The sequence below is a fragment of the Pinus tabuliformis genome, chromosome 7 (genome assembly GCF_031772625.1).
Source record: "Pinus tabuliformis cultivar Carrire ecotype Pingquan chromosome 7, CPIR1, whole genome shotgun sequence".
Lineage (NCBI taxonomy): Eukaryota > Viridiplantae > Streptophyta > Pinopsida > Pinales > Pinaceae > Pinus > Pinus tabuliformis.
In genome coordinates, this window is record NC_142293.1 from 1,320,367,119 (window position 1) to 1,320,388,051 (window position 20,933).

The window sequence follows — 20,933 nt, forward strand, 5'->3', positions numbered from 1 at the left end:
TGGTTCATAAACAATACTCTAAACAATAAAATATAAACAACGATATATGATAAAATATGGAAAACAAGTTTATATGAAAACTATAAGCACAATAGCATAAAATGAGAAGTATGAACAAGATACTTGAGAAGACATAAAAATTGAAAGTTATAGAGTATAAACATGAAAGAAACACATATAAGAAAGATATGGCAGCATGTACAAGATGAACAACATATGCAATGGAGTGTACATGCTTAGGTTGTGGGGGCCCTCCATGCCTTAGCAAGCACACTCATAGACTATCAATAATTGTGAATCAAAAGAGGCACATACATTATATGAAATAAAGTTGAAGTAAAGCATTAACGCTGAATTCTAAGCTCACCAAATATTTCTTCAATGAATTTAAATTACAAACTTACTTAGCAAACACCATTCACTTGCTTTTGTATGCAAAAATGAACTAAAAACCTAAAAATCCAACTTGCTGATTATTATGGGCTATCCTGGGACTATAAATAGATCAAATCAACCTTATGCAAGGCTTAGATCGTGGAGAAAATCAATAAAAAATAGATTTGAGTGAAAATACAAAATTGCCTTGTTAGATTGGGCATGTTGACTAAGCATCTCAGGGTTGATTCTAGTCAAGCAAATAGTTATTCATCCATCTCAAGATGTTAGGTAAAAAAACCCATGTTGTGGATTTCGTCCAAGTGGCTACATATATTAGAACAAATGATCAATTACGAGATTTACTATAGTTCTGTAACTTCGTTTTACAATGTAATATTTCATAAATTTTTAAAAATTAAAAATGACCAACAAAATACTTTGGAAAATGCATTTAATAGCAAACTATAACTAAATGGTATCAAAAGCAACTTGAAATGGATTTCATAAGGCTAAATGGAGTGATAAAACATAGAAATTTTAAGTCATAATAAGGGACATGAACGTACAAGCTTAGCCATATATGGCTCCTCCATCTAACTAGCCTTGGCCATAAGGGTGGAGGAAATCCCTCCTTAAAAGGCCCTCAATAGGCCTTACTGCAACCATTTATGCCACTTTTTCTTTCTCCACCAATGAAACTATCCACGCCAGCTCCTCCTAACCCAAATAACAATAAGACAACTCAACCAATGCAAGTTGTCGGGTTTGCTACTCACCCCACTCACTCCATGTCTTCCCTAGATAATCATGATATCCACCTAAGGTAAGAGAAGACTTTGAAAAAAAGAAAATCCTTTTGTGCAAATTGAAAACTTTAATGAGGAAGTTCTAATTGAAGAATCAAAACCAGTTCGATCTCCTAAAGCCTCAAGAACAAACTCTTTTTCTATGTTTTCCTTTTTCTTTGTCCTTTTCAATTCCTTTTCAACCCACAAGAACCACACACATAAATTACATTAAAATCGAAGAAGGGGAAGAGTTACAAGGAAACATGAAACTAAATAATGCATATGGAAAGTTGTTCTTTACTATGACACCACTAGCTTATCTCACCTATAATGAGTACCATATTCAATGTTGCAATTACTCCTTTGTGATAAGGTAAGATGGTTAGGAGAGAAGTGAGGTTCATCTTATACTAATATTAAGAGTAAGCATCAACTTTTTAGATTTTGTAATGGTCTTAGCTTGTTAATGGAGTTACAATTTATATTAATATTAAGAGTAAACATTGAGTTAATGGAGTTAATGGTCTTAGCTAGTTAATGCAGTTAGGATTTTTATTAATATTAATAGTGAACATTGAGTTATGGAGTTCATGGTCTTAACTACTCAATGGAGTTATGATGTCTATGTCTACATGTAATGGTCTTAACCCAAAAGGTGTCGAGGAAAATTTACCTCGTGACCTCCCATTAGTGAAATGCTTTAGTGACAGAAACTCGACCATTAAACTAACCCTCAAAGCTCCCTTTTCTTTATAATAATACTTAAAAATTTTCACTTCATTTTAATAATAATATACTTTTTATTATTTTATATGTATTTTACATAAGAATTCACATAAGTTTTCCTTCATCCTTTTCCATTACTAATCCATAACAACTTCTATATGCCTACATTGCATCAAAAGATATAAAATGGGAGAGGAAGAAGGTATCATGAAACCAAATGATGTACTTTTCTAAAGACATAAAATGAGAAAGGAAGAAAGTATCATGAAACCAAATAATGTACGTGGAAAGTTGTTATTATCCCTGCCATGCAAGGTATAACGCAGTTGATGAATGCGTTGACCCTCAATTACTTTTTATCTGACAAAAAATTAAACCTCTATCTTGTAATTTTAATATTATAAAATAAAGTGTATATATATATATATTTAATTATTTTAATTTTATTTTTTGAGGATGGGTTAATTAGGCTTATATTTTATTACGTAATGATGTTTCTGTCTTGTAATTTTAACCTTGTAAAATAAATAAATAAATATAATTATTTTAATTCTATTTTTTGAGCTTTTGATGGGTTAATTAAGCTTATATTTTATTACGTAATGATGTTTCTGTCGTCGGTTCATTGGGTTAATTAAGCTTATATTTTATTACGTAATGATGTTTCTGTCGTCGGTTCATCGATTCGATATGACATGACATGAGATACGGTACACCTCATACATACGTTTGTACATCGTCGTGGGCCGTGGCCATCCGTGAAATGTCGTGCTACATGAAATACAAAGAGGATTGAATTGATTTGAGGTTACCACGGTCACCTGACTTCTCTAGACGTGTATGGCAAAATACCTTATACAATTCATCGTGTGACTTGTCTGGATGTTATGTGATTAGTAGGGTTGGATTTTTTTTTTTATTATACGTTCATACATACCAACCTCAAATTGTCCACTTAAATTTCATTGTGAATACCACTTTTATTATATCGTGATTGATTTTAATAATAAAAATTTCTAATACTTTGAACCAAAATGTCATGTACCTAAATAATTATAATAGGAGAGAATAGTAACCTATTTCTTCGGTGAAGAAAAAAATGAAGGAGTCGTCTAATGAGGTGGAGGAATTGCCTGGATGGCTAAAAGTGGCCGGAATCCGGGCAAAAAAATTTCAAAAAATCTTGTAGAGGCAGTATTTGAATAGTGTTTTTGATGGTGGAAATGGATTCAGCACCATCAAAAACGTCTAAGACACCTAAAATTTTAAAGTTTAACAACTATAACTTGGATTTACAAAAATCCTTGCCGGATTTTCTCTAAATATGACTGGAATTTCCATAACTTTCCAAGCAATTCCTCCGGCTAGTTAGACTATGGCGAAAACGAACACTTAATTAAAGTTATCTAAAAGCATGTGCTCACATGTATCGATCTCATAATTTTCAAAAATATCTAGTGGCTCACATTCCATTTTCTCAATAACTATATTTAATGACATACAATCAATACTATTACATTTAAATTAAATTAATTTGTATATACTAAACAATAAACATTATTAAACTATTTAACAGATTCTCCATATAAATAATAAATTTTCAATATAAATAATAAATTACTTTATTGTTTTTATCGGTAATGTTGAGATTCACTTTATTAAAAAATATTTAAATAATAAATTGAAATAGAATTAAAAAAGTTTTTGAAATCACATATTTTTTAAAATGGCTTGAGGCTTATAGATTATAAAGTTAGTGTTATGATATATTTTCATTAGGGCATGACATTGAATATCATATAAATGATAGCTATGAAAAACTTAACATGCATGCATAACACTAGAAATATTGAACGTGCTACTAAGTCATCGCTACATGTCCGAGAAGTCAAAAGGAACATTAAGCATCTAGCATGACCTTACAAGGAAACATGTTAGTTAAAAAACCCTTAGCATATAAATCAAGATAAAACAAGGGGGCACATGTTCTCTCATGCAAGATTCGTTTTTATTGATTAGTCTTCTCCACTGCATTTCCATTTTCAATTTTTTTCTTACAATATATATATATATAAAATCACATAAAGACCACTTAATACACAACTAGACTTAGCTACTACTTTAGTGGTTGAATTTTGTTAGCATGTATTCTACAAAGTGAATTGACCATATATACCATCTATAGCTCTTGTTCAAATGTGAGAGCTAATCATTACTAGAATCCTTGACTTTCGCATAAGCTCTCCCCCCTCCAAATATATAGGGGTTCCCTTAACTGATAGGTCACTCGCTCGAGCCACTTGGGAAGCTTTGATTAATAAATTAGAAAAGAGGGTAGCCAATTGGACCTTCTGGTCGCTCAATCTAGCAGGCTGTCTTGTTCTTGTAAAATCAACATTACAGGCGATCCCGCACTACCTATATTTGGCTTTGGCTGCCCCAAAAGTGATCTCTAATGAAACCAAAAACATGCAAAGGAACTTCTTATGGAGAGGTGCAGAGAAAAAGCAAAAATGGGCTCTAGTTGCATGGGAAAAAATATGTAAACCCAAAAAAGACGGTGGCCTGGGGCTCAGGGACACTGAGCTCCTAGGGAAGGCTCTGGGAGCTAAAGCTCTATGGAGATGGATAGAAAATCCCAATTCCCCATGGGGAACCTTTTGGAAAGCAAAGTATGTTCCCACCCACTCTCAAGAGAAAATAATAAGGCTCAATGGTAGCATCAAAGGTTTGGTAATCTGGAATCAAGCGTGGGAGAATCAGGCTATCATCCAAAAGCACAGTTCTTGGGAGATTGGTAATGGAGGTAAGGCACTCTTCTGAGGACAAAGGAGATCAGAAGGACAAATGGCAGCCCCCAGAGCTGAGTGATATTAAGCTTAACTATGACAGGGCAGCTAAAGGTAACCCTGGCCCGGCTGGTTTCATAGGAGTCTTCAGGAACGCACATGGGGAAATTCTATGGATTTACGAGGGTAATATTGGTTCATCAACTAATAACGCAGCATAACTTCATGCTTTGGAACACACTATAACCATCGCAAAAAGCAAAAATCTAAGCCCTCTGATCGTTGAAGGGGATTCAACTCTCGCCACTCGGGTCTGTAAAAAGCTCCAACAAGGTATTGAAGTGGCCAAGGTCTCGGATAATTGGCGCTTAAATAAAATTATGGAGAGAATTAAAAATAACATAGACATCATGGAAGGATTACATTTCCAAGCCATCTGAAGGAATGGTAACAAGCTTGTGGACAAGTTAGCCAACTAGGGGACAACAGGGACCCTATAGCTGAGATCCAGGATATGGCTTGATCTGAAAGAAAGCGATCTCCGTCAGCACTGTGAATCTATCAATGTCAAGGATGACCAGAATAACGAACAGTAATTGTTCGAGAATCCCGAGTCACATCAAGGTTGGATTAAAGTATTGGGAGGGGATGGTACTGACGTGTACACGCCTAGCGCCATCCTCAGTATGACAGTGGTCCTGGATAATCCACCCTCGGCCCCTCTCTCCTACAAGGACACTACCCTTCTGTCCCTTAAGCCTGGTAAGCTACACTCTCCACCTCCTAACCCCTGTACCTCCCACGCCTCTCCTTCTCTCCCCTTCCCTCAGCTTCGCGCCCCTCCAAGCCTTCCCACCCCTATTTATTTCCCCCTTACCCCTATCCTCCCTATCATTCCCTTTATTCTCTAGCCCTTTCGTCTTTCCCCTGTTCTCTGTCTATTTCGGCTCTCTCGTTCCTCTGCCTTCCTCATGGCCCCAAAGCGCTGCTCTAACCTGACTCCTAGTCAGGGGCGCGGGCGTGGTAAAGCGATCTCTCATTGGGATTGCTTGGGTTCTCCCTCCATTACCCGCGCCGAGTCCTCCGCGAGGTGCACAACTCTGAATTATGTGGCAGCTATTAACCTAGAGACCCAAGAGCGCATAGCCAGTCTCGAAGCTCAAGCTAGTGCTCTTCGCAGAGCTATCCCCTTAGAGGACATCAATGCGGACTTCACATGGATACTCGATTCGACTCTCACAAGAGCGAGAGAGAACCTCTATGTGCGCACAATTGAGATTTGGTGGCAAATGAAGACCATTATGGGTATGGCTCTGCAATAGCAGGAGGATTGCTCAAAGGTGGTCGAAAGTAAAATTGACAGCCTTACGAAAAAATTTGTGATCTTTGTAGATGCGATTCACCATTGCCGCTTCATAACTCATGATTCCCCGCAGTATACTGTTATCAAGAAGAAATCTATAGCTAGGGTCCACTCACCCATCGACGGTTCACCAAGCATAAAGAAAGGGATGGCTGGTGCCTCCTCTAGCCGCCTATACACCACTGTGCCGCAGGAGGGGAGCACACAGGAACAACCCATCAGTTTGGACGACGAACCGACAACTACCAATCTGGAATGAACATAGAACATTCTCTTTTGTCTTATATCCCCCGCGAATGCCAAACTGCAGCTGAGTATGCGGTCATAGAAATAGAGCTCCCCGACAACGTCTGTCTAGTTGTGACTCAGTGCTTTGATCCCCTTTTTGAGTCCTCGACAAATTGGGTTTTTGATTGTTTCCTGGATACTGATCTCTGTAACTCCCATAGTAATCAGAACCCAAATTTTTTTAAGTCACAATGTAGCTTGATCAATTCAAAAGCTAGAACATACATTGTTGTTGGCTCTCGTTTCGATGACTCTATCCTGCACAACCCAACCTTTGTAATTACCCTCTTTTTACATTAACATATTCTATCTTATTTACAAAAAAAATGTGAGAGTTTATCCGTACCTTTTAAAGTTCAATAATTAAATTAAGCGGCAAGTAACACTAGTTATGGGACCTATTTTGTTAGGGTATCATTAGTATCTTTATTTTAAAATATATAAATTCTTTGAATATTACAAAGATACCTTTACCATAATAATAATAAAAGCTCTTAACAAACGTCACATATCCTAACATTAACCTATAAATAATTTAAACTTCTTAATTGTCTTTATCCAGTGACAATTCTGCATGTTTAAATTGTTTCCACTTATTCGTTTTCTTTGTCTGGTTCTCTCTGTATTTTATGCTAGTGTGTATTTGCACAAGCCTGCTGCCTGACCTTGTCGTCTTCCTAAATGTTGCCATCAATGAGCATGTCTGAAATGACAGCGTGCGCTGCTTCTTCACGAGCTCCCACGACTCAGAGAATCACTCTCAATCTCTACCAAGTCGTCAGTGTTTTTGGTTTTTCTTTTTGCCATGGATATAAAATCTGAAAAAATTATCATGTTTCAAGCTGAGCTAACACAGGCATTTACTGGTTCATTCTTCATGTGGTTCAGGCTCTACAGAATTAGTAGTATAATGATTCAGGCTGGTCAACGCTTAGTAGGCATTTTCTGGTTCATCATTCACTCAGCTTGAATCATGATAAATATTAATTCTGTAAAGCTTTGAATCATTGTAATGTCAATTCCGTGGCTTGGTTTTCCATCGGATTTGAATTTGTTGAGAAATGGGGAAGTCCCTGCTGAAGAGGATAAAAGGAGCATATAGGGTTAAAAAAGCATATACGGTCATTGAGAGGAGTCCACGGGCAGAGCTTAGCCTTCAGTCCTCCATTGAGAGGAGTCCACACGCAGAGCTTAGCCTTCAGTCCTCCATTGGGAGGAGTCCACAGGCAGAGCTTAGCCTTCAGTCCTCCCGCAGGTCGAAGAGGAAGTGGGGCTCTCGGCTATGGATGCGTTTTGATGCAGCAGGGACGTCAGAGTTGCTTGAATGCGATAAACAAACGATAATGAAGCGCGTCTCCATTCCTAAAAGGGATTTGAGGATTTTGGGCCCTATTTTCTCCCATTCGTCAAACATTCTCGGTAAGCTTCAACCATACTTTAATCTGGTCATTTATTTTTCTCTGTGAGAATTCAGTTGATAGATTTGGATACTAGAGGTGGATTTATAGTGTAAACAAATTGGGATTATGCTCCGACGGATTTTGAAATTTAGGCTACCAGAGGTTGTTAGACACAACACATAATTGCTTTTGTAGCCAACATTATTAACTCGGCCATCAGGATCATGAACTATCTCTTTGATCGCTTCTAGCTGGCCCTAAAATGTCAAACACCACAAGCAGCCTGCCTACCCGGGCAAAATGATCTTCAAAGGGTGAATCATTGAAGTTAAGCATGCTAGGTTAAACGGTTACCATAAGGGCACTTTTTAGGTGAATCATGAACTATCTCTGTAATCGTTTCTAGCTGGCCCTAAAATGTCAAACACCACAAGCAGCCTGCCTACCCGGGCAAAATGATCTTCAAAGGGTGAACCATTGAAGTTAAGCATGCTGGATTAAACGGTTACCATAAGGGCATTTTTTCAGGTGAATCATGAACTATCATGAACTATCTCTGTAATCGCTTCTAGCTGGCCCTAAAATGTCAAACACCACAAGCAACCTGCCTACCCGGGAAAAATGATCTTCAAAGGGTGAACCATTGAAGTTAAGCACGTTGGGTTAAACGGTTACCATAAGGGCACTTTTTAGGTGAATCATGAACTATCTCTGTAATCGCTTCTCGCTGGCCCTAAAATGTCAAACACCACAAGCAGCCTGCCTACCCGGGCAAAATGATATTCAAAGGGTGAACCATTGAAGTTAAGCAGGTTGGGTTAAACTGTTACCACAAGGGCACTTTTTAGGTGAATTATTCTCAAGAGGCTAATTGTTATTTTAAGTATTTTTTTGTTAAGTTATATAAGCATATTTACAATTTGAGTGGGTTTAATGGTTAAGAATATGTGTTTTGTTATAAGTGGCTATTGATTTAAATTTAGAAGGGTTAGAGTATGCATACTTCTATTGATTTTAGCAATTAAATCTTTGTGTGGAACCAAGTCTGTTTCATACACCAATTTGATGTCTAATCGTGACTAGTTCAGAGTATCAAATCTCAAAAAGACTAAAATATTTTAATAATCAAATCTCTATATAGAAACAGGTCCCTTATCATACAAACAAAAAATTTCATATACCAATTTAGTATCTAACATAATTATAACCTTAAAAATAAAATTGTTATATTATTTTTATTATAATAATCCAAAAATAAAACCTTTCTCAATTCCTTCATTCCTTCTTTGTATTTGTAAAATGATCAAGTCTTTCAGAAATAAATAATCTCACCAGTCATCACCACTGAGCCATGACCCGACCAATAACTTATAAGTTTATCACCATAACAATACTGTTCCATTATAGTACAGTGATGTGTGGTTTGACGGTAAGTCTACTTGGGCGAAGCCTGGGAGACCGAAGTTCAAATCTCATTGAGTACACTAGCCTGCTGTGGTGGATGCTAGAGAAGCAGATTCCCCACCCCTGCCTTGGCAGCACAAGAGTCTCGCTTCGCTTTGCTAAAACCATAGGATCTTAGGATATCCGACTTGCAGGTAATTGGATGTACTCTTGGTGTTATAGAGACAACTACGAGGATTGATCTTGGGTCTCCCATAAATTAGGACTGGCAGCTACTGATTCACCATGTGTAAAAAAAAAAACAATACTGTTCCATTATAATCATCCAAAACAAGGACATTTCCCCATTACTTCTTCATACCTATAAGACCATTAAACCTTTGTAAGTGCGGTGTTATAAAAACAACTACGAGTATTGATCTTGGGTCTCCCATAAATTAGGACTGGCAATTACTGATTCACCATGTGTAAAAAAAAAACAACATTGTTCCATTATAATGATCCAAAACAAGGACATTTCCCATTACTTCTCCATACCTATAAGACCATTAAACCTTTGTAAGTGCCCTCACAAACCATCGCTACTAAACCATGACCCATCTCCTTGGTCAACATTCAGTATAATTAACCATTACTAATCGAGTTGAAGTTTATTCATTAGCAGAAATAGCAGAGGATCTACTTTAAACATTACATTGAAGCTTCTATCGACATATAAGTCATTTAGTTTAACATATCCTTAATGGCCACGGTGAAATGGGTTAAAGCACTCTCCCTTTCCTTAAGCTGGCAGATAGGACAGATGACCTAATTGGTAGATTTTGGAGCTTTTTCCTGTTCGTTTATCCATTTCAAAATATTTTGTAGTGCAAGGTGTTTGAAGAGGCGGGGTTAAAAAATGACATGGCTTATTAATATTAATAAGATTAAAAAAAAAGACTTATTACAATTAATTTTTTCAATTAAAAAATCAAATATATTTTATAATTAATTAGTAATTTTTTAAAACATTTATACTATTTTATAATATTAATATTAAAATATATTAATTTAATATTAAATATTATACAAATATAATGATAATTTCAATTTCAACTAAACACAATAAATATATATATATCTATATATATATATATATAAAATATTAAAATCAAAATTAACTTTAAAATTAAGTTATATTATTTTATTTAATAATTTTATTTAATGCTATTAATCATTGTTTTTAATATGATATTTTATGTTAAATCTTTTAAATATTTAACAATCTGCATATTTATTTATTTATCAATTTACATATTTATTTATTTTTATTCATATTTAATATATTTGAAATTAAAATTTATTTAACAATTTATATATTTTTTATTTATTTTTTTATTGATATTTAATATATTTGAAATTAAAATAGATTTATATTAGTATATCTTTATTTGCTAACTTTTTAATAAAAAAATGTTTTATTTAATCTAAGAAATTACTAAATTTGTTATTATCTGTGAATTAAATGATTTATTTTTCAAAAGAATGACTCAATTATCTTAAAATTTACTGGTAGAAGATACTAAATCTACTTTACCTTTGCCTGTGATTTATAGAATTAAGGTCATTCCATGAGGGTTTGTTATTTTCTCTTAGTTTCTTGATGAGGATTTTCAAAATCTTATTTTTTTTCCAAGTTAGGCTAAGTACTAGTATAGATTGATCTTAACAAAGAATCTACCAAGAGCTGAGAGGGATAAAATTTCATTATATGCAAACCTTTTTTTAGAATGCAAAACTTCTTCAAGATATTTAATCTCTTTTAGTGCTTGATAAATCCGTGATTTAGATGGATCTATAATGGTTTTATGTCTCTCTCTATATATAGACCATGTGTAATTTTTCACTGTTTAAATTGAATAATTTATTATTATTATTTTATATTAAAAATTGAATGAATTACAAATTTATCTCTTAAAAAATAACTAAATTATTTTACCTTTAATTACATTTTCCTTTTGGATATTAAAATGTTTTACTAAAGTCAACTTTAACACATATACACACACATTATCTATATATAAACAAAAAGAATATATATATATGAGTTAATATGGATATTTAAACAATTTATTGGAGTTTTATATTAAAATATTTATAAAAGAAATAGAAGTCTTTCTAAATTTTAATTACTTCATGGTTTATTTCTATAAAGTTATATAAAATTATATTACTTAACATAAATATGGAAATATTGCCCACGGGGCTTTGGATTGACGGTGAATGGATGCGCTGTTAAGGCACTCCTTGCGATAGGTCACCGGTTCAAATCCCCTGTGGGTACTTAGGTTAGTCTTAACTAGAAAAAAAAATAAAATATGGAAATATTTTATTTATAACTCCAAAAGTGAAAATGAAATATCTTTGCCACAATTTTTCACACTGGAGTATAATATTAATAATGAACAATTTGAGCACAATGATTATTGTTTTTTTTAATGGTTTTAATTAAAACTAACAAAATATGTATAATTATTTGCGTTTTTACTATAGCGTATATTTTTTTAATTTAAAATATTTTTTTTAAGGGACACTTGTCAACTTCGAATTGAGCACAGACAAAATTACACATCGCCCTCATACTGACCAGTAGAATGAGTCTCTCGGCTTAATTAGCCTTGCTTTTGGATGGAATAATGATTTGCTTGTGAAAATTTCAAACTGGAACGTTATTGCAACAATTGATATTATTTTTCCTAATTGTTAATTAATTAACAATTTATCTGCTACGACAAATATCGAAATAAATACACTGCAACATTCACAAGTAAAATTCTGTGGAAAAATAATGCGATGGAAGCTAAGAAATGCTAGCACACACACATAAAATTAACGCAATTATTTTTGGACAAAAGTCCCCGGAAAAACCCAACTTGGGAAAACTGGTGCAACAATTGAGGGTTTTATTATTATGCAGCAATAAGAAATTCTTAGTACAACTGGATGCCGAAATCTGGCAATCTTGTAGAGAAAAAAATATTGGCAAAAATCTAGTGAGGAATTTCATCACCCCACAAGCAATCCCTGACACCTTCAAAAACTCGGCCCTCTAACCTTTTGTGTTAGCCTTTGTGCTGATCTGCGCAGCGTGCTTGACGTCAAGCCTCTCACTAGTCTCTGATGAAGTCATTCTGCCCTTTTTCGCCGGAAAGATGCTTCTCCGACACTATGTGACTCCTTCCCGGCTTCTAGAACTGAAGATGCATTTTCCTCTCAGCAAATCAAACTTGCCTCTAGAAGTTGCTGCACTGCCCCTATGTCAGCTTCTTTGTGGCTCTTCTGCCTCTTTGCAAATGCACTCACTAGATCTGAAATACTTCCTCCAGCCTCACTATCTTTGCCCCTCTCACACTATTTCAATCTTTAGCTCTCTCTGGCCATCGACTGCTGGTACTCTGGAAATTGATCTGCTAAGAAATCGAACGGATCAAGTTTCTTCTTCATCACCACCTCGACCTCCTCTTATAATCCTCTGTTGGAGCACCAACGACCAAGATTAAAACTTAATCAATGACTAGGATCATCTCTGAATCGATTCGCGTGAGTTTCCAGATGATTAACTGTATTCCCTAAGTTTAGACTTAGGAAATATTTAAAAACTGGTTAATAATCTAATTAAGTAATTTCTAGGTGGAATTTCCATAAACGATTTCCGGGTTTTTGAGATCTCATGTATTCTAGCGTTTCCACCGAATTTCATGGCTAGAACACATTCAATGCTACAAAAACTAACACTCCCTCTTAGTGAGGAATGTGTTCTAATGTTGCACTCCTGCTGCAACACCCTGCCTCTTTATCATCTCCTGATATACGCTGCATCTGTGCTGCTACTGACGCTGCCATACTGTTGCCAACACTCAATCTGCACTGCAACTCCCTCTCATCTATTGTTGCTGCAACTGCAACATTTGTAACTAAAAAACATCCAAAATATTGAATCAATTGTGATTAGTATGATGCATCTGTCTCCAGAGTCTCTGACTACTACTCGCATCTACATTGCCACTAAAGGATCTGCGTTGTTGTTGACTCTGCACTATGACATCTGCATTGCGCTCCTCAACATCTGACTGCTACTAGTCTTTTCAATTTTCACTCTGTTTCTGACTGCAACAACTTCCACTGATCCATCTTGCTACTGAATATTGTGGGCCCCCGTAGCCAAGTAATGATCCATGTTGTGGAATCCTCAAGGATCCTGCTCAACTGTAGCATTCTGGGGCTACAACAAAAAGTCACCCCACCTCACTCTTGGAGGTATATCGGAAAACATAACGAAGTCTCCCTCTAGCCTGGAGGAAAACCTATCGCTCTCTGTTAAAGCTGCCTATTGGTCCTGCTTCTCCTCCTTGTCCTTCTTCCTGAGAGGACACTGGCTACTGTAGTAAGCGAGTTCACCACACATGAAGCACTTGAACTTTGCCAGGGCCTTTTTCTTCCTTATCTGTTCCCCCTGCCCTTGTCTGGGACCCTTTGATGCTAGGGTCACATTCTCCTCTTCCTTCATCCTCTTCGATTAGCAAAGCTCGTCTCAACCCTTCCTATTACAAATCGACCCACATTCTATCCCAGTTTGGTAGCCTATCTCTGCCTAATATGCTTTGGACAAAGACTTGTCAATCCTTTGAGATGCTATTGAGTGTCAATCTCACTAGCTCCGTGGGTTGAGGCGCTGCCCCAACAGCTGACAGGTGGTCTCAGAACTCCTGAAATCTTGTAAGGAAGGGGTCTATGGCTTCCCCTTTCTGCATCCGGATGAGTCTCAACTTCTCTTCTAGGTACATCTTCCGCTGCTCGAAAGTACCCTGGTACAATGTGGAGAGAGCATCCTACATCTGTTTGGTAGTATCTTTGCCAGCTATATGTGAAACAACATGATCCTAGCCTCCATCCAAGATCAATCGCTTTGCCCGCGCCATCTCTTTCTTGTATTCTTTATGCTGATCTGCATCTGTGGGAATTGCGACTACAACATCAATGTAGGCTTTTAGGCCATATTCATCTAGAAGGAAGGACATCCTTTCCTTCCAGATGATGTAGTTGGAAGCTCCATCCAACCTGTCACGGCCCCAAGCCGGCGGTAGTCTTTCAACCGCTCTTAGCGAGGTGCGGCACCACCGAACACTTTCTTTTCACCAATACTTATGTTCGTGGACTACGCCTAACCACTTATTCCTACTTAGTTTGTGTTTCGCAACCAAGTATTATTATGTTATCCTTTATACCAATGAACACCCATACACATTCATTATCATCAGCAATTATAAATGAAGAACACAATTGCACAGTATAAAGGGAGGGGCAACTCCCTGAACAATGAGTCTGCCCGAATAATATATTATACAGTCTTTTACAACAATTACAAAGCTTTACAAGTATACTTGGAAACCCCAAGTTTCATACTTAGCCAAATTTACAATCTTCGGCAAACTTGGTTGCCCAGCTCATCGGCGCCTCTGCACGGTCGCCGCACGACTCACCAACCCTTCGTTCACCTCGTCGCACGATCGTGTTGTTTGCCCAACTTGGGCGCGCCTCCAAGTCGCCACACACGGGCGCCTCCACTTGAGATACACCTTGTTCACAATCTCAACACTTCACCAAGTCACCGTGCACACTTGCACGACGGGCGGGCGCTCACCCGAGTCACCCAAGAACCCGTGCCAAGTCGTCGCACAAACCGGGCGCCACACACCCGTGCACGCCTCACTCCAACTGGCGGGCGACCCTGCCCGCGCCCTTCACCCAAAACTAAGACAAGTGACTAACTCCGTGCGGCCTTGCCCAAGGACGGGTGCATCTCCAGCTACGCCTTTCTTCCTTTGCTGCGCCTACACCTTGTTCTACGCACTTCTCTTTGTTGAGCGATGAGCGAATGATGGTGGAAATGCCTCCATTGCATCTCCAATAAATACGCCATCGCAAATGCTCTAATCTTCAAGTCGGCCTCCTCTCCAAACGTATCACCCACCGTCGGCTTCACTACATTTATTGGTCAGCCTCCTTATGTTTTACACCATGCCTCCACGCATATAAGTAGCTCGCCCAACCTTCATTATGCGCATAACACTCCATCGCATATCCAAGGGAGTTTGCACTTAATCGGAATGCCGTTCGTTCACTTCCAACCTCGCGCCCTCCGCAGTCGCACTTCGGGCGGAGCTGCAGGTCGTTACATCCTCCTCCACCTGAAATCGTTGTCGTCCTCGACAACATACCATCCTGGTAGCCATCCACCAAGATCATCATCAATATTTCTCTCATCCTTGGTCCATGATGTCAACTCCTCCACATACTGCAAACATCCCTGCAACATATGTAGAACTCCCATCTCCATCATGTGTCGTCCTCCCCCTGTGAATTGTCCTCCTTGTCTGCCTGATGCCAACATCTCTCTGTGCACTTCCGGACCCCATGTCTGAACTAGTTGGGTAGCTAATCCAACTGTCACGCTCAAGCCATAAGAGTGAACATCCTTATGCCTTCACCAGTCTATCTCGGATTCTGCGACATCTCGGACTCACCAAGAATCTCACCCATGCTCAGGTCCATGGAAACTCCATCCCATCTGCAACATGTCATGATGCTTGATGCCAAGTCATCCCTGCACCATCTTCCATACCTGCTCAACCTGTTTTAAGGACTCACTGCCATGAGCAGCTAACAATGAGCCCCATCTTCTTGTCATCTAAGAAGATGTGGAGGGGGTAGAGCCTGAAGGCTCACCCTCACTAATCATCTCAATCCATCTGTCAGGATCTTCTATCTCCATCCTCTGTAGATAAGTGACCCGATCCTCCTCCCGGACATTCGGCCTCACATATGCCTCCTCATCATCATCATCATCCTCAACCACTTCTAGTCTTCTTGACAAATCCAAGATACTATCTGAAAGTGTCCTGATGACCAATGACTGCTCGGTAAGCTTTGTCTCAACCGTAGACAACCGCTTACTCATGTCTTCCATCCGCTTCTCATCCTCCATTTGCATCACTGCCAACTTACAATCAGGCCTTGTCACGCCAATGGTTGGAACACCAATGGGTACATCTTCCCTTGCATCATAAATGTACAGCTTCCTCAAATGTGGAACAATCATAGCATCGAATTGTTTCATGAATTCCATTCCCAGCATAGCTTCATAGTCATCAATCCGCACTATAGTGAAGTCGACCTTCCCTGTCCACTCACCTAGTGTTGTGTCCACTTTTTCAGCTACACCAAGAACATTGTCAGGAGGAGAATTGACTGTCTTCATCTGTGCCTTCATCGGTACAAATTTCAGCCCAATTCTTCTTGCAGTATCTTCACCCATGAAGTTGTGAGAGGCCCCACTATCCACCATAGTGAGTATATCAGCACCTCCAACCTTCATCCGAACATACTCCAACCTGTTCCTCTCAGGATCCCTCCGAGAGACCACCTCTGTAGCAGCAGCAGCACCAAGTATTTGCATCATCCCCACAGAAGCTTCTTCATTCTTCGCATTAGATTGTGCAATCGCAGCCACTTTCGATTTAGAAGGACAGTTCTTCACCGTATGTGGTCCAGCACATATCCAACACTTCAAGGCTTTCTTCGTCTTCGAATTATCATTCGATTTCGAAGCATCATCCTTCTTCTTCTCTTTCGGCTTATCAGACTTCTTCTTCCTATCATTAGAAGTCTCATCATAATGCTCCACCAACCTGTCCACAGCAGCAAAATCTTCCTCAAGTGTTCTAATCCTCTGCCTCTTCACTTCATTGCGTGCCCAAGGCTTCAACCCAATAATGAAATTGAACACCTTGTCCCTCTCCGCCATGTCAGGAAGTTCCAGAACCGCACTTGCAAACTCCCATTGATATGTCTGAAGGTTCCCGGTCTGCTTTATGAACTTAATTTTCATCCTTGCTTCCCACGTTTCATCCTGAGGACTGAAATGGGTCTGCAAAGCTTTCTTCATCTCATCCCACGAAGTAATGTCACCAGCACTGCCATTGGCAATCTGATCCATCCGTCTTCGCCACCACATCTTAGCATCCTTTGTCAAGAACTGAGCAGCCACTTTCACCTTTGTCTCATCATTAGATAGACCCAAGCGTTCCAAGTATTGCTCCATGTCCCATAGAAAGTTGCCAAGAGTCTTTGCACTCTTTGTACCATCGTAAGATTCCGGTTCCTTGACTTTCACATGAGGCACTCCTCCACTTGAGTTATGCCTCATGGCCTTCTTCAACACCGCGATCTCATCTCTGGCTTCGTCAAGAGATTTTCGCAAGCCCACGATCTCTGCAAGACCTTGGTCTCTTGCCTCTTCAACCTCCTTGACCCTTACTTCAAGTTGTGTACACATAAGATCAGTGTACTCGTGTTGAGTCCGGAGTTCATCGAGCTCTTCCTTCATCTTCGAATTGGCCTCTTGCTCCTTATCGAACAAGTCCATCTTCTTATTCTAGAAAGCTTCCAAGTCCTCCATCTTCTCCAACACCTTTTCCATGAATGCCATAGTATCATCCTTCGCATTGTGACTAGACCCAGCTTGAGATTCAGCTGCCATTGTTAACAACTTCCTCCTTCTTTGTGATCTAGTTTCGACCATTCAACAGCTTCACCAAGATGCCTGCAACCTGAACCAGCTCTTGTCCCACTTGTATGTGAAATAGCTTCCTTCACCTGCAAGTACTTGCTTCACTGTCACCAATTGTCAAGTGTCTACACACCTGCTTCACCCAGCTTCCTGCAAGACTCCTTCAAATCTTCAGACTATCTTTGATACCACCTGTCACGCCCCCAAGCCGGCGGTAGTCTTTCAACCGCTCTTAGCGAGGTGCGGCACCACCAAACACTTTCTTTTCACCAATACTTATGTTCGTGGACTACGCCTAACCACTTACTCCTACTTAGTTTGTGTTTTGCAACCAAGTATTATTATGTTATCCTTTATACTAATGAACACCCATACACATTCATTATCATCAGCAATTATAAATGAAGAACACAATTGCACAATATAAAGGGAGGGGAAACTCCCTGAACAATGAGTCTGCCCGGATAATATATTATACAGTCTTTTACAACAGTTACAAAGCTTTACAAGTATACTTGGAAACCCCAAATTTCATACTTAGCCAAATTTACAATCTTCGGCAAACTCGGTTGCCCAGCTTGTCGGCGCCTCTACACGGTCGCCGCACGACTCACCAACCCTTCGTTCACCTCGTCGCACGATCGTGTTGTTTGCCCAACTTGGGCGCGCCTCCAAGTCGCCACACACGGGCGCCTCCACCCGAGACACACCTTGTTTACAATCTCAACACTTCACCAAGTCACCGTGCACACTTGCATGATGGGCGGGTGCTCACCCGAGTCACCCAAGAACCCGTGCCAAGTCGTCGCACAAACCGGGCACCACACACCCGTGCACGCCTCACTCCAACCGGCGGGCGACCCTGCCCGCGCCCTTCACCCAAAACCAAGACAAGCGACTAACTCCGTGCGGCCTTGCACAAGGACGGGTGCATCTCCAGCTGCGCCTTTCTTCCTTTGCTGCGTCTACACCTTGTTCTGCGCACTTCTCTTTGTTGAGCGATGAGCGAATGATGGTGGAAATGCCTCCAATGCATCTCCAATATATACGCCATCGCAAATGCTCTAATCTTCAAGTCGGCCTCCTCTCCAAACGTATCACCCACCGTCGGCTTCACTACATTTGTTGGTCAGCCTCCTTATGTTTTACACCATGCCTCCACGCATATAAGTAGCTCGCCCAACCTTCATTATGCGCATAACACTCCATCGCATATCCAAGGGAGCTCGCACTTAACCGGAACGCCGTTCGTTCACTTCCAACCGCGCGCCCTCCGCGGTCGCACTTCGGGCGGAGCTGCAGGTCGTTACACAACCTATCCTAATCACGAAGCCCTGCTGTGGCCATCTCAATGAACTGTTGAAAACTTCCTCTTTCCTTTTGCTCGACTGATGCTCTGCCACTCACACTCCCTTCTGGAGTGAGAAGATCTCTTCACAACTTCTGTCGATCTGCAAGGAAAATCGAACTTCTTGAGACTAGAAGTTCCCTGAGGAAAATTTTCCCTCTATGTGTGCTCTTCTCTCTTCCACCCTGATGCTGGCTCTGCTCTAGCGAACTGCTGTAAAAACCTTTGCGTCCAGCTAGAGATCTGCTCAATGAAATGACTGAGTTGCTCCCTTCGCCTTTGGAATCAATCGATCTGGAAGGATCGAATTTTTCTGCTTCTCTCTCAGAAAAATCAGTGTTCCTCAAGCAACTTGGCCTCTTGGCAAAAGATTGTGCTTCCCTTGGGAATTTTGGCCTACTTCCCTTGCTGAGCAGCGAAATTCCTTTCCTTCATTTCTGAGCTCTCCAACTGATCAACTGTGCTCTGATACCATGTGAAAATTCCAAACTGGAACCCTATTGCAACAACTGATATTATTTCTCCTAATTGTTAATTAATTAACAATTTATCTACTATGGAAAATATTGAAATAAATACACTGAAACCTTCAAAAATAAAATAATGCAGAAAAATAATGCACTAAAAACTGAGAAATGATAGCACGCACATAAAATTTAAAACGATTATTTTTGGACAAAAGTCCTCGGAAAAACCTAACTTGGTAAAATCGATGCAACAACTAAGGGTTTTATTATTATGCAGCAGTGAGAAATTCTGAGTACAATTGGATGCCGAAATCTGGCAATCCTACAGAGAAAAAAATACTGGCAAAAATCTAGTGAGGAATTTCCTCACCTCACAAGCAATCCCTGACACAACTTGCCTTCAGAAACTCGACCCTTTAACCCTCTGCGTCAGCCTCTGCGCAACTTGCTTGACGTGAAGCCTTTTACTAGTCTCTGATGAAGTCATTTTGCCCTCTGCTAGTTGGAAAGATGCTTATCCAACACTCAGGGACTCCTTCCCGACCTTTGGAATTGAAGATGTCTTTCCCTCAGCAAATTGAATTTGCCTCTAGAAGTTGTCGCGCTACCCCTACGTCAACTTCTCTGTGGCTCTTTTGCCTCTCTGCAAATGCACTCACTGGATTTGGAATACTCTCTTCCAGCCTCACTATCTCTGCCCCTCTCACACTACTTCAATCTCTTCTTTCTCTGGAAACTGACTATTGCTACTCTGGAAATCGATTTGCTAAGAAATCGAATTGCTCAAGTGTCCTCTCCATCACCACATCGACCTCCTCTCATAATCCTCTGTTGGAGCACCAACAACCAAGATTAAAACTTAATCAATGGCTAGGATCATCTTTGGATCGATCCGCGTGAGTTTTAGATGATTCTCACCTTATTTCAATTAATACTGATTAATTAACCATATTCCCTAAGTTTATACTTAGGAAATATTTAAAAACTGGTTAATAATCTAATTAAGTCATTTCTAGGTGGTTTCCAAAAAAAATTTCTGGGTTCTAAAGATCTCATGTATTCTAGTCTCTCCACCAAATTTTGTGGCTAGAACACATCCGATGCTACAAAAGCTAACGCTTCCCACCTATAGAATGTTGTCATATTGATGTTGGATGGAAGAATGATCTGACCACCTATAGAATGTTGTCACTGGATTATGTGAGGCTTAGTTGAGTCCAGACACCCCATGGGACAGATTTTATCCCTCACTAGTGGCTCGGACCGTCAACCACTCCTTTGAGATTTGAACCAATACCCTGATGGGGACTAAACCTCACCCAAGCTAACTAATCTACACCTCATGGATGAGGACTTTTAAATCTTAACTCAAGC

The 20,933-nt window shown here is 39.3% G+C and overlaps 1 protein-coding gene across 2 annotated transcripts in view; it reads left to right on the forward strand.

Annotated features, from left to right (window-relative positions):
- Positions 1-6,959: 6,959 nt before the first annotated feature.
- Positions 6,960-20,933, forward strand: part of LOC149252437 (magnesium transporter MRS2-4-like) — a 322,066-nt gene continuing 308,092 nt past the window's right edge. For both annotated transcript variants that reach the window (XM_089456663.1, XM_089456664.1), the window contains exon 1: positions 6,960-7,751. In XM_089456663.1, coding sequence (XP_089312789.1) covers positions 7,394-7,751 — 358 coding nt within the window. In that variant the 5' untranslated portion in view covers positions 6,960-7,393. The remainder of the gene's footprint in view (positions 7,752-20,933) is intronic.